The sequence below is a fragment of the Mercenaria mercenaria genome, chromosome 1, assembly GCF_021730395.1.
Source record: "Mercenaria mercenaria strain notata chromosome 1, MADL_Memer_1, whole genome shotgun sequence".
NCBI lineage: Eukaryota > Metazoa > Mollusca > Bivalvia > Venerida > Veneridae > Mercenaria > Mercenaria mercenaria.
In genome coordinates, this window is record NC_069361.1 from 79,692,598 (window position 1) to 79,705,043 (window position 12,446).

The 12,446-nt window shown below is 35.4% G+C and overlaps 1 protein-coding gene across 1 annotated transcript; it reads right to left on the reverse strand.

Annotated features, from left to right (window-relative positions):
* Window positions 1-5,454: 5,454 nt before the first annotated feature.
* LOC123545449 (insulinoma-associated protein 1a-like) lies at window positions 5,455-8,217 on the reverse strand. Its single transcript, XM_045331770.2, has one exon. The coding sequence runs from the start codon at window positions 7,990-7,992 to the stop codon at window positions 6,622-6,624; it is 1,371 nt and encodes a 456-aa protein (XP_045187705.1). The 5' UTR covers window positions 7,993-8,217; the 3' UTR covers window positions 5,455-6,621.
* Window positions 8,218-12,446: the final 4,229 nt, after the last annotated feature.

Below are 12,446 nucleotides of genomic sequence, written 5' to 3' on the forward strand. Positions count from 1 at the left end.
AGATTTTGTCCTCGGGAGACCAGCTCATGCTTAAAGCAGATAAGAAGACAAATTATATAAATTTTGATTAATATGGTTTTAAATTGTTTAAAATAAGATTTGTCGACATTTGAGCCATGCCATGGGAAAACCAACATAGTGGGTATGCGACCAGCATGGATCCAGACAAGCCTGCGCATCCGCGCAGTCTGGTCAGGATCCATGCTGTTCGCTAACAGTTTCTCCAATTCCAATAGGCTTTAAAAGCGAACAGCATGGAGCCTGACCAGACTGCGCGGATGCGCAGGCTGGTCTGGATCCATGCTGGTCGCAAACCCACTATGTTGGTTTTCCCATGGCACGGCTCATTTCAAAACATATGTAATCTAAAACGTAAACATGAATGTTATACATGTGCTGTATTCATCTACGGAAGAACATTAGGGCCAGGTGCATGTTACATGTACTCATTACTTGAAATTTCAGCAGATGTATCTCGAAATTTCGCGATACGTAACTTACTTTCTCAAAGTAAATTGAAACTTCGAGATATGTAACTCGAAATTTCGAGTAAGCAAGTCGAAATTTCGAGTAAGTGTCTCAAAATTTCGAGTTGATAAATAACACACATTTTGGCACTTATTGCCTGATTAAAGCGTAATGGTGGACATGTTTCCGAACACTAATTTTTTACTTGGCATGGCCACGGCGGTCAAAATTAAAGCTGGTTTTATCTAAATTTCATTGTGGATGTTTTTTTGACATTTTGGTAGGAAAAATGGGAGAGAATGTTTGGTGAAGTGAAAGTCAGTTTTAGTATTAGTACTACCAGGTCACAGCAGTATGGTTTTGATGTGATTTTACAGTAGGCAAATGTGTCAAGGGAAATCTCTGACGTTTAATTTTCTCTTCATTTGATGTCAGTTTTATCATAATTCTTTAAAATCATGTAAGGATTTGTTCGCTGAAATGGGTCTAGCTATGTTTGGTAGCTCTAAAAATGGCCAGTTTTATAAAGAAGATCATGATAGGGAATACAATTTAGGCTCTCTTGTCGTTATTATCGCTAAAACTCTGACGACCAGCACAGTTTGGGCAAAATGACATCGTCGCTGTTTCCTTATATGGATATACATGTATGGCAATTCAATAAATGACCACTTAGGTTAATGTAAATATACTATCTTAATCTTCCATCAAACTTCTGAAGTTTGAATTAAAATCCTACAATGTATGTAGCATAATTTTCCACTATCACCATATTTAGCAATGACTACAGTGGACTTCGCATTTACCAGAACGACTGGCGTTTCTTTATTTTATATATATATATATATGTTAAATTTTGTGTATCCTCATTTTCATGATTTGTTTTCGTCAGTTATTATCAGAGAAAATGTTCATATTGTTATATGTGAGTTAAGCGACGCTAATAACTTCATATAGGGGTATGTTGTAGTATGTATTTATAATCGCGACGTTCACTTGTAGAGAATGACTAGAAAGAGTCGAGTGAACATTAAACTATGGTGGGAAAACAGATATATTGACATAGGCATTAATAAAGTTAGAATTATTTAAAAGTACAACAGAAGAAGTAGTAAAGTTTATATCGGGTATGGGCCTTTAACAGTAATATCATACATGCATGTCGCAACTCCCGAGGGAGCCAGGTATATGACTAAGCCGTTAATTGAGCAACTTGGAGTGCGCAGAAGTGTAAACATTGTCGGGTGATTAATTAAATACTCGCGATTCCCGCGACAGAAAAGGTATTCCTTCATTCAATACACGAATTGTATCATTTGCCTCTGTTCCCATACATATTTCATTCATTTGTCTAACTTTTATCTTAATTACGCCACCGGAATACTGATTTAGAGCATCACAGTGAACGCTTTGCAATCCACCCAACACTAGATGGAAATCGCTGTTGTGTTATTTACCGGCAATTAAGGTAGCGTATAAATCATTCCAGACAAGATGACGACGCGAGTTATATCGGTTCGCGATAATCAATTCCATCGCAGAGCGGCCATGCCCACTGAATATTTTCACATAAACTATGTTTTGCTATCAGCTGGAACTTCTGAAGAGGCTTTATAGGAATTAATTTTATTTCTTGGAATATCGCGTAGACATGTTGGGTTTCTTGGTTTTTCTTCAAAATGTCATTCAAAGGGATTCATGTATATTTCATTTGTTTTTCTCAGATAGCTGTAACAAGAAAGATTTTATTGTACTGGAATATAGATTCAGACTATAAAATGCAGTACAAAGGCCAGTGTCTGAATGTAGCCTTGCCAGTGGCCAATCTCAGAAACGACCAGTCAAAGAGTCCGATCGTTTAAAATAAGAAACTATACCAGGTCACCTGACTCCTGGTGGTTATACAGTTGAAATAGCCGGTCACGTGAAAATTTCTTGCTTCATGTAATTGAATTTGTTGTTTTTTTTCTCAAATTGTTTTTGCTATTACTTCATAGACGTTATATTTCAACTCTTTACGAGACAAATGGTTCACACCCAGTCTCGGTAACAACGTGAAACATTCACAATAATGGTAAGTAGGATGGCTGTCCGGTTCGAGTCCCGGTCGTGGCTGATATCTTAACTAGTGTTCAGTGTTGGGTGATTTATAAAAAATTGATACTGTTTCTAACAATATCAGCCTAGACTGGGTACTGGGGAAGTAAATATGACACCTGTCATGGACTTGGCTGGAAATAAGTTGTCGTCTGCCCACGCTAAACAAAAAAAAACTTCACTCTAATAAATGGTTCAGCCAGTCAGATCTTACAGCCTACAATGCCGTAAGAACAAGCCACTGTGAAATAAACCCAGGGTTATAAGATGTTATATGTAATTATCCATTTTCCGAAGAAGTTGTAATAAAAGGGATACCATGTCGGTAATATTTCGACATTTAAGATCTGAAAGCCTGGGAATCGTTTCGGCCGAGTATAGTATTACACAACAGGTATGTGGTAACTAAAAAAGCTTATTTCTAAAAGTTTTAGACGAAATTAGATATAACTTCCCAACACCGGACTTTTTTGTCTAAAACTGGCAGGCGGCTATCCTGGTATGGCAACCTAGTTTTAGTTGGACATATATTATAGTTATAGTCATTGGCTCCAAACACTTGTTGAGCCGTCAGAAACAAGTGCGTAGTATTTCTGTAAAACTACTCTAATAATTTCATTTTCTATTATAATATTAAGATTAATTTAAATGTGATTGCCTCTGCCAGCGCATCCACTTTTGTTCGTATTTTCATCAAGGAGTCTTTATGTACATGTACTTTCTAAATCATATTTTAGGAAAAAATAACTTCTCATTACGCTACCAGATAGAAGAAAAAATATTGTCTGAACAAGTGCATACATGGATATGAAATTGATCAAACTTACATCATTTTTTATAATATTTTTTTTTTATTTATGGCGGGAAATTCTGCAATCGTTTGGCTGGACATATCTGCTGAGGAGTCACAGTAGCAATCTCACAAAAACATGAAACTGCTCAAAACGCTCTTTTGGTAAAGCTGATCCCAGCTTGAACAGGAAATAAGTGACGTCATTTTATCCCTGCATAACTGCATTCTGTCGAGAAAGGACGTTGGAAGTACTTGGAGCAATTGAAAACATTAACAATAACTATAGAAACCGTATACTTGCAAAACGGGTCGTATTTCGAGAATTTTACCAGGTGTTCGTTTAAACCTTTTGTTCTCTGAAAAAAAAAAAAAAAAAAACAAACAAAAAAAAAAATGTTGATACTTCTGTGACAGACTTTATTTATGCGTAGGAATTTCATTTTTGATATTTCATGCTATTCATCATTTAGCACAAACAGAAAATTTTGGTGACATCTGCAGTCCGTTATTTATAGTCAATTTGTATGGTGTACCGTTATTTCGGTCTGGTACCCAGCGTCCAACAAAGACCTCCCGGGAACTACTTTAATCTTGTCTCACAGTTTATCACCTTGGAGAAAATCGATTCTTCTGTTTCGAACAGTTATAACAATTTTATCTCTCCGTTTATCATCTGCATGACGAGGGGATACCTGTAATTTGGTAATTATTTTCATTTTACGGGGGTAAATATCCGAAAATAAATCACGATTTAAGGGAACTTCTAAAATCCATAGCGGTACTTTTAGGAGGGAAGGTGATTGGGGTCCGCCAGGTGATTTCAATCATCTTTGAGATCAGAGGGACGCCGAATGTTGAATGTCGCAGGTTTTTGGAAAGATTATTCAAACATTGATAAAAGTATTGATATTTGAACACAGCAGATGGCGTATTGGAAGATTTGATAGTTTCTCAACAGCCGATCGGTATTGTACATCACAAAATGAGAGCTAGACAAAAGAAGTTAACGGCATGTGTTCGGGACTCAACCCGCTGATTTCTAAACTGAATTAAATTGATCTCTTTGTTTAGCGTACTTAGAAAGATTTTGAAAACGGTGTTTTGGCTACCCGAGTTTGGAAAAACAGTTATAACGACACGCTTGATTATTTGGAGATTTATCAAAACTTGTCAAAAGTATGGCTAACGGTAAACGCGCGCGAGCGGAACATTGTAAAAATTTAATGTTGACAAAGTAGCACAGATGTGCAGCGACGAAAATTTATAATTTTCCCTTTTTTTCATGATTGTGAAAATTATGAAAAGGGGTCGCGTTATTGAAGAGTTGATCTCACCTACAGGTTTCATCCAAATTTTATATGTTTTAACCAGTGTTAAACAATGAAGGACATCTTACGATAATAGAAGCATGGATTTCTGCATTTATTTAAGTTTTTATAATATCAGGGTGTATAGAAATATAAAGAGCTTATCTGCTGTGTATTATAAGAAGCCAATCTTAAGTAAGAACGCTCTCCGGGATTTCGAATCCTTTATTGAAAAAATATTCGATAACATTTACAATTAATCATCATAAAACAACGTGACTTAATAAAAAGGCAATCAATCGAAGGCAAATAGTGAATTAATGTAAAATACCACGGGAAATAAAGGCAAATTAATTGAACAGTTTACCCCCTCCTAGAATCTTGAATTTTTCCCTCCCCAGTGCCTAAAACAAACTCTTTTATGAAGAATAACAATACCACATTTAAATCAGAAATTCAATCAATCATTATATTATTTAAACCAAAGTCCATATTTGAAGTAATTAGGAGTAAAAGAGGAAGAAATAGAAAAAAATGTTAACTTGCATTTTCCATGAAATTAAACAAATTGCCTTTATTTCCAACAAGAACTGTGACGTAAAATATCAAGACGCATTTTAACCATTAAAAATAAATGTATCAGAAATCTGACTTTAAGGAGCTCGAAATAAGGAAAATATTGGCAACCCCTCCACTCCCCCCCCCCCCCCCCCCCCCCCCCCCCCAAAAAAAAAAATCCCGTCAACGTAATGGATTTGAATGTTGATTAAAAAAAAATAAAAATAGAAATTTGGAATTTAGAATTATTATGTTATTTATCTGTCAGGAATAAATGGATCTTGATATTTTTACAAAGAAGAGACATTGTAAACTTATTAAATATTTTATATGTAGAAAAATACAAAGTATCTGAATATTTTGGCTTTGATTAATCAAAAATGTATATACATTTGTATTGATCATTTGGTAAAACAGGACTGTATGTAAAATGATAAAACTTTGTATCTATAATAACATAATTTTGGATATCTCTGATCGGATATGTGCCTTCAAAATGATATTAAATGTAAATATATAACTTTTTAAAAATCATTGCACAACGAATGTAAATAAATATAAAGTACTAAAACAAAAACTAGATTGCACACATAAAAATAAATTTAAATAAACGAAATATTGCACTGAAATAAAAAAAATGGAAAAACAAAAATGTTATTGCATGACTCCCAAAAATTATTGCACTTTGTTATTGCACGTATGTTATTGCACGTGCCGGATATTGCACGAAAAAATTGCACTGAGAAAAAATAAAACTAAGTAGACGGATATTGCACAAAAAAAACTAAATGAAAATATGAAAAAAAAATATAAAATAAATAAAACATTTAATAAATCAGATATTGCACATTATCGATGAAAGGACGCGTAGTAATACAAATATTGCACGGGACTTATTGCACGTTACTCCATAAATAAAATTTACTAAAGAAACGACTGTAATTGCACCGTAAAAAAAATAAATAAAATCTTAATAAATAATAACAATAAAATAAGGCTTATTTAATCGACTAGACCTGTACACAGGCAATACTTATGCAAATTCTTATATTATATTCAAATAAATACATGCATTATTGTATATTTTGATATAATCAAATAACAGTATAATATAAACCTTATCAAATTCTAAAGCCCTATTTCTTCTTGACCAGTCTTATTCAGTTGTCCTGTGGGAAGGCACATTTCATCACAGAATTTCGTCTCTTTCCTAACTTTCTTCGCCTGTCTTTCAAATACTTTGTAGCATATTGTTAGTCCGATATCTCACAATGATTAGTATAACAAATCTATCACAACGTTTCCATGCAAAAGGCACCATCACCATGTTTCAAGCAATCTACAAGGCACTATTGCTATGACATTCATTTCAACAGGAATATGCAGCGGCATCCGTTCCTAACTGGTACGGTTTACTGGAATCTGTAGTAAAATGACCTGGCGGTTTTCTGAGGGATGACACTTGTTGATATGTCTGGTCAGTCCCGGGGAGCTACAAAACGAACTGTCACAGTACTTACAGTTAAAGGTGTCATTTCCGTGTTGGCGCACATGCTTCTCCAGCACGATTTTGTTGGGAAATGACGTCATGCACAACGTGCACGTGAGCTCCTTCCCTGTTGTATGTGTCATTTCATGTTTAGCACGTGCATTGTCATTTGGATAAATTTTGCTGCAGAACTGACAAACAAAGATGGCGTCAATCACGTGCGTTTGTTGATGTTTCCTTAAATAAGCCTGACGTCGAAACTTTTTGTTGCATTTGTCGCAGGCAAACTGACCCTCCTCGGATGTTGTCTGGGCGTTCTTTGTTTTGATTTCTTTTTGTAGTTCGTCGGATGTTACCGCCGGAAGAATTTTTGTTGGCTCGTTATTTTTCTTGCTGACCACTGGGCGCGGCTTGTGCCATCTACGATGGGATGCTAGATTCGCAGGACAGTTAAAAACTTTATCGCACTCTGGACAACGATATTCAATATTGATAATCATTGAACACCGGTGCTGAGCGAGCTGAAAGGCGTCATCAAAGAGTTCCTTGCACAATCTGCAGACATAGTCCCCGATGCGGTTTTCAATCTTTGCAATTTCAGCTTTTGCTTCAGGCGTGACCTCAACACAATTAAACTTACTGTCAATATCACCACACACTATCCTTGCACCGTTATCTTCGTCGGTTAGTTTACGAATTATTGTTCCAGACACAGGAGATGAGTTATCTTCGTCGAAATTTATTTTTCTAGCAGCTTTTGGCTTTTTTGTAGATTTGATCTTATTTTCGGAGTTTTCGCTGTTTCCTCTCCGTTTGTTTGGACTGATGGGTGTTGGTTTTGAAATCTGCTCAGATTTTGATTCAGTGTCATTTGATTTTGCTGGTGTAATAGAATAATCAATTGGTTTCAGATTATCGCTATCGTATTCTTTGCTTGAAATTTTGAGATCTAAAGGTGTGTCACTGCAGACGGACAGACGGTCGAACGTTGAGTAGTAGAGCGGTGAAGGATATGTGCTTGTACTTACAGTAAGCGGCGAAGACACCGGCGATCTAGAGCCAATGAAGTCCACGCATTGTCCTCCGTAACGTTCACGGAAACTGGCGAAAACTGGCGAAGCTGAATAACCAGAATCGGGAGATCCAAAATTAGTGTGCACGTGCTCTTGATCTGAGCCGCTTTCGCTCCTATCATCGTCCGAGAAGTGGCGATTTCTGTGCGAAAATGTTCCTGCATGTTTTGTCCTTTTAACAAGAAATCCTTTTGGCATCTTGCTCATAAGTATTTGAACACAGGCACAACTTCCTGAGTGTCACTGTAAGGCACTTTCGGTGATGCTTTTTCCTCACAGGTGTAATGCTCAATTTTGCGAAAGGTACGAAAGATTTTTTTTAACAACGGGATTTGGTCACATAAGTTAAATATATCTCCTTTCTTTGCTTTGCTTTGTCCTTTGTCTTAGTTAATTCTCACATAGCATTACACTGTCATGTATTTACTTCGAAAAACGACCAAATCCGACGAAAAATTCAAAATCTAGTGTATTTATACGACTCAGCTTCCGCATCTGCTAAGCCCCACCTTTCATCGGAAGCCCCGCCTCTGTCGCGTGCAAGCTGTCACATTCATGTTACGGTATGGCGGCGACAGTTTGTAGTAAATTGGTTCGAAGCTATTTACTGTTTACATTCACTTATCTGCTTTTGCGGTAATATGAATCGCGATGCTGTTGACAAGTCGATAAACATTTTTGTACATCTTTTCAGTATCGGCAACGTAAATGTTTGTAAAGGTATAAAATTTCTTTTGACCGTTTACTAACGTTTGTTTTGACTTAATTTTTATATGTCTTATCATTCTGTGTTCTGCGGTTCCGTCTGCTTCTGAGAGTAAGGCAAACAAAGCGTATGGAAGGTGTAATTAAATTGTATCAAGACATTTCAAAGTATTATAGATTTGATGTTATGGAATTTTATCAATGACGCAAAGAATATTTATTTTAGGCCCTTGTCAAATACTGATAACGTTACGGAATGATCTATGGCCAATATCCATAATTGTTTAATATCGGAACAGAAGGTTTATTTGTTTATAATATTTTAGTTTAGATTTTTTGTGTAGGAAAACAGAACTGCTTGTTATAAAAGCACTTTCATTTCAGTTTCTTTTTATGCAGATATAAAATATATTTAACAGAGACATACACAAAATGTATTTTCTTTCGTAAGAGTTAAATAATCTTCATTTTAAGTCGTATTAAGTAAATATTTTTCGCTGCTATTAACAGATGCTGAATATTCATATCCAAAATTTGCCCAGCTTACTTTTGATTTGCCAGTAACTAAATCCACGAGCTTCAGTAGAACCGCGAGACCGGCGCGCGCCTAATTTGCATACAGCTGTATATTTTAACTTTAGAATATTTGATTTTATGTCCATCTAGTTAGCTTTGCTGTTGAAGATCTGACTCTTTGAGATTCCAAAGAACAAAAAAAAAACCTCTTGATTCCGCACGTTGCTCTGGAAACAAATGATGTATTTAATAACTTTCATTTTTTCTATGTTTTAATGAGCGTCGGTTCTTAATATATGCAAATGAGACGATTTCTTCCGATTCACCAACTGATAAAGCGGAACATTTGATTAAGTAGTCATCGCACCCTAGCGACAAATGTCTTTCAGAAAAGCAGAGAAGAAAAACTTGTTATATGTACAAACAAGTTCTCTTCATTAACACCGAAGTGATTACTTCATTTTGCACGAGTACGTCATTCAAAAATAAAATAAATAATGAACAGATTTGAATGAAATGATATATATTTTAATTATTGATAAGTACATGAATGAAATGTTATGCAGTGGGAACTTATAAAGTATTTAAGCAAATATTTACTTTGGAAATATTTTACCAAAAAAAAAAAAAATACCAATTTATGTTTTGTTTAATGAAAATAACTAAGCAAATTTAATAACATCGAAATTATATCTAATGTAAGTTCCAAAAAGTACAAAGGTTATTTTAAAACGTATTGAAATAGATCTAAACGAATTAAAAACAAGTATTGCCCCTTCTCCGGATTTTGACAACAGTAGAAGTTCACCGAAAGAAACAGATCAGAAAATAGAACGATATTCCCTTTATTCTTAAACGTAGAATAAGATATAATGTATCGTGAATTAAGTTTTAAGTTCAGTCCCTCAAATTTATACTGTTTTTAGCAGAAAAATTCTCTCTCTCTCTTCTCCGTCCCATTCATCATCCACCCCCTAAAAAAAGAAGAAGGTGAAGAAAAAAAAAACACATAAAAATGTGATTTGAAATGAAGAAAAAATGCTAAGCCCACAGTGTGTTCGATTGATTTAATGACGTACAATATACATGTAACAAAAAAAAAAAAAAAAACTTAAAAAAAAGTCTGAAAAAACTTCTACACTTTGTCGATGTTAAATAAGTGCTGTTTTTTTTATTAATATTCAGATGTCGTGATGAGCGTTTAGGTCATTTGTAAAACTTCATTTTCTAGTGATATTTTAACGAGCAGGTAACTGTAATTTCCGCTCTGCAATGTTAAAACACAATGACTCTGGCTATCCTGCTGCAGGAATGTTGGAATAACAAGACACAGTTATTGCACGATATTCTCGAGTAAGAAAATGCAGTAGAACATACATTCTCAGTCAACAGAGATTCGTAAAATCCCAAGACGTGGTAGAACCTCTGATATGCGAGAATGCAGAACATTTGACTGCAATTGTATATTAAAAAAAAAAACTAAATTCCTTTCATTTCATTTAAAATACCACGTGACTTGCACGGTTGATAAATACATCTTCTAAAGACTTTGTGAGTATTTTTATTTTTTGAGATATCCCCCTAGTGATTTTATACTTATGCGTTTGATATATGTGAACATTAGATTACTTTCATGTTATCGCTTCATACTATACTGTACCATTATTGCAGTGGTCAGTTGTGCAGTAGTTCAGTGGATGGTCATTGGTCAGTATCAGCTGTAGACGAATAGTGGAGTGTTGAAACGTAAATTTCACACAAACGAATTCTTCACATGTGTGAAGAGTTCGTGCGAATTCCCCAGATACGGCCGAAATATCACAAATCAGAAATGTGACATATATACGTTTTTGATTTAAGAGGGGTACAGATTTTAAAAATTTGGGACATATTCGTATGATTTTTGTGAAATATTCGCACGAACTCTTCACACATGTGAGGAATTCGTACCTTGACAGTTCATTTCGTGGTTTTGCGCGCGGCACCTTGTCTCGTCGTGGTGATCATTTATACCAGGCTGTTTTAAAATCTTTTAATCGAAGAGGACGCTGGATACCATACAAAGTATTACCTGACCTTTCAACTTATGGCCTGAGTGTATTATGTCCTTATGTTGTTTTGTTTTGGCAGGTGAAATATATACGTTTTTGCTTTAATAGGGGTACAGATGCGAAACGTTAATTTCGCAAACTTGTGACATTTTCGTACGATTTTTGTGAAATATTCGCACGAATTATTCACACATGTGAGGGATTCACACGAATTCCCCACACGTGGAAAGAATTCGTTTCTGTGAAATTAACGGTTCAACAGTGGACAGTATTGCAGAGGTCAGTATTGCGTAGTATATGAATAGTGTTCAGTAGTGCGTTGGTCAGTTTTGGGTTGTATATGAACAGTGGTCAGTACTGCAATTGTAGATAATGGTCAGTACTGCAGAGGTCATTTAGGCGTTGAGTATATATGGATAATGGTCAGTACTGCAATGGTCAGCATTGCGTTTTCAATATTGCGATTGTAAATGAATAGGTTCAGTATTGCATTATATATGTGTCGTGGCCAGTAATGCCATTGTAGATAAACAATGGTCAGGACTGCAGTGGTCCGTATCATCGTTTCGTACTATCAGTATTGAAGTGGTCAGTATTACGTTGTATATGGGTAGTGGTCAGAACTACGTTGTATATGAATCGCCGTCAGTATTGCGATGGTCAGTATTGCATTGTATATGGATAGCGGTCAGTGCTGCAAATATAGATCAATAGAGGTCAGTATTTCAGAGTTCAGTATTGCGTTGTGTATGAAAACTGGTGGGTACTGGTGGGTACAATTTTCAGTAGTATTGTGTTGTGTGTGGATAGCGGTCTATATTGTACTGATAAGTATTGCGTTATATATGGCTGGTGGTCAGTATCGCGACTGTAAATGAAAAGTGTCCCACATTGCAGTGGTTAGTATTGCATTGTATTTGGATGGTGGACAATACGATCAGTATGGCGATCTTAAATTAATGATACGATTAGTACAGCGATTGTAAATAAAAGTGGACAGAACAAGGAATTTAAATGAAAATGAATCAGTACTGTGGTTGAAAATGGTGCGGTCAGCATTGCAGTCGTCAAGGAGGAATATTGGTCAGAACTACGATCGTTTTTAATAAATAGTGGCCCGAAATGTCACTTATCCTAACTGTTGTAAGTGCCGTAAAGCAAGTATTGCGATCATAGATATTTCTTTTTGGTTTAGCCTTATCGATCTCTTCGTTAGTTTTTAATCATTATCGGGATAGGATCACGATACGTTTTTAAATTATCTTTAAACAAAACACGAGTACATCAAATTATAGAAACACGTCAAATTAAACTTGAGCTCATTTTTCAAAAAAAGTGATAAATTGATAGATAAGCTGGAAGTTTGGATTAGCAAATGGTTCTTGTATT

What these genes read in the sequence shown, in the direction of transcription:
- LOC123545449 (XM_045331770.2), bottom strand. Translation starts at nt 7,992, where the DNA reads ATGAGCAAGATGCCAAAAGGATTTCTTGTTAAAAGGACAAAACATGCA.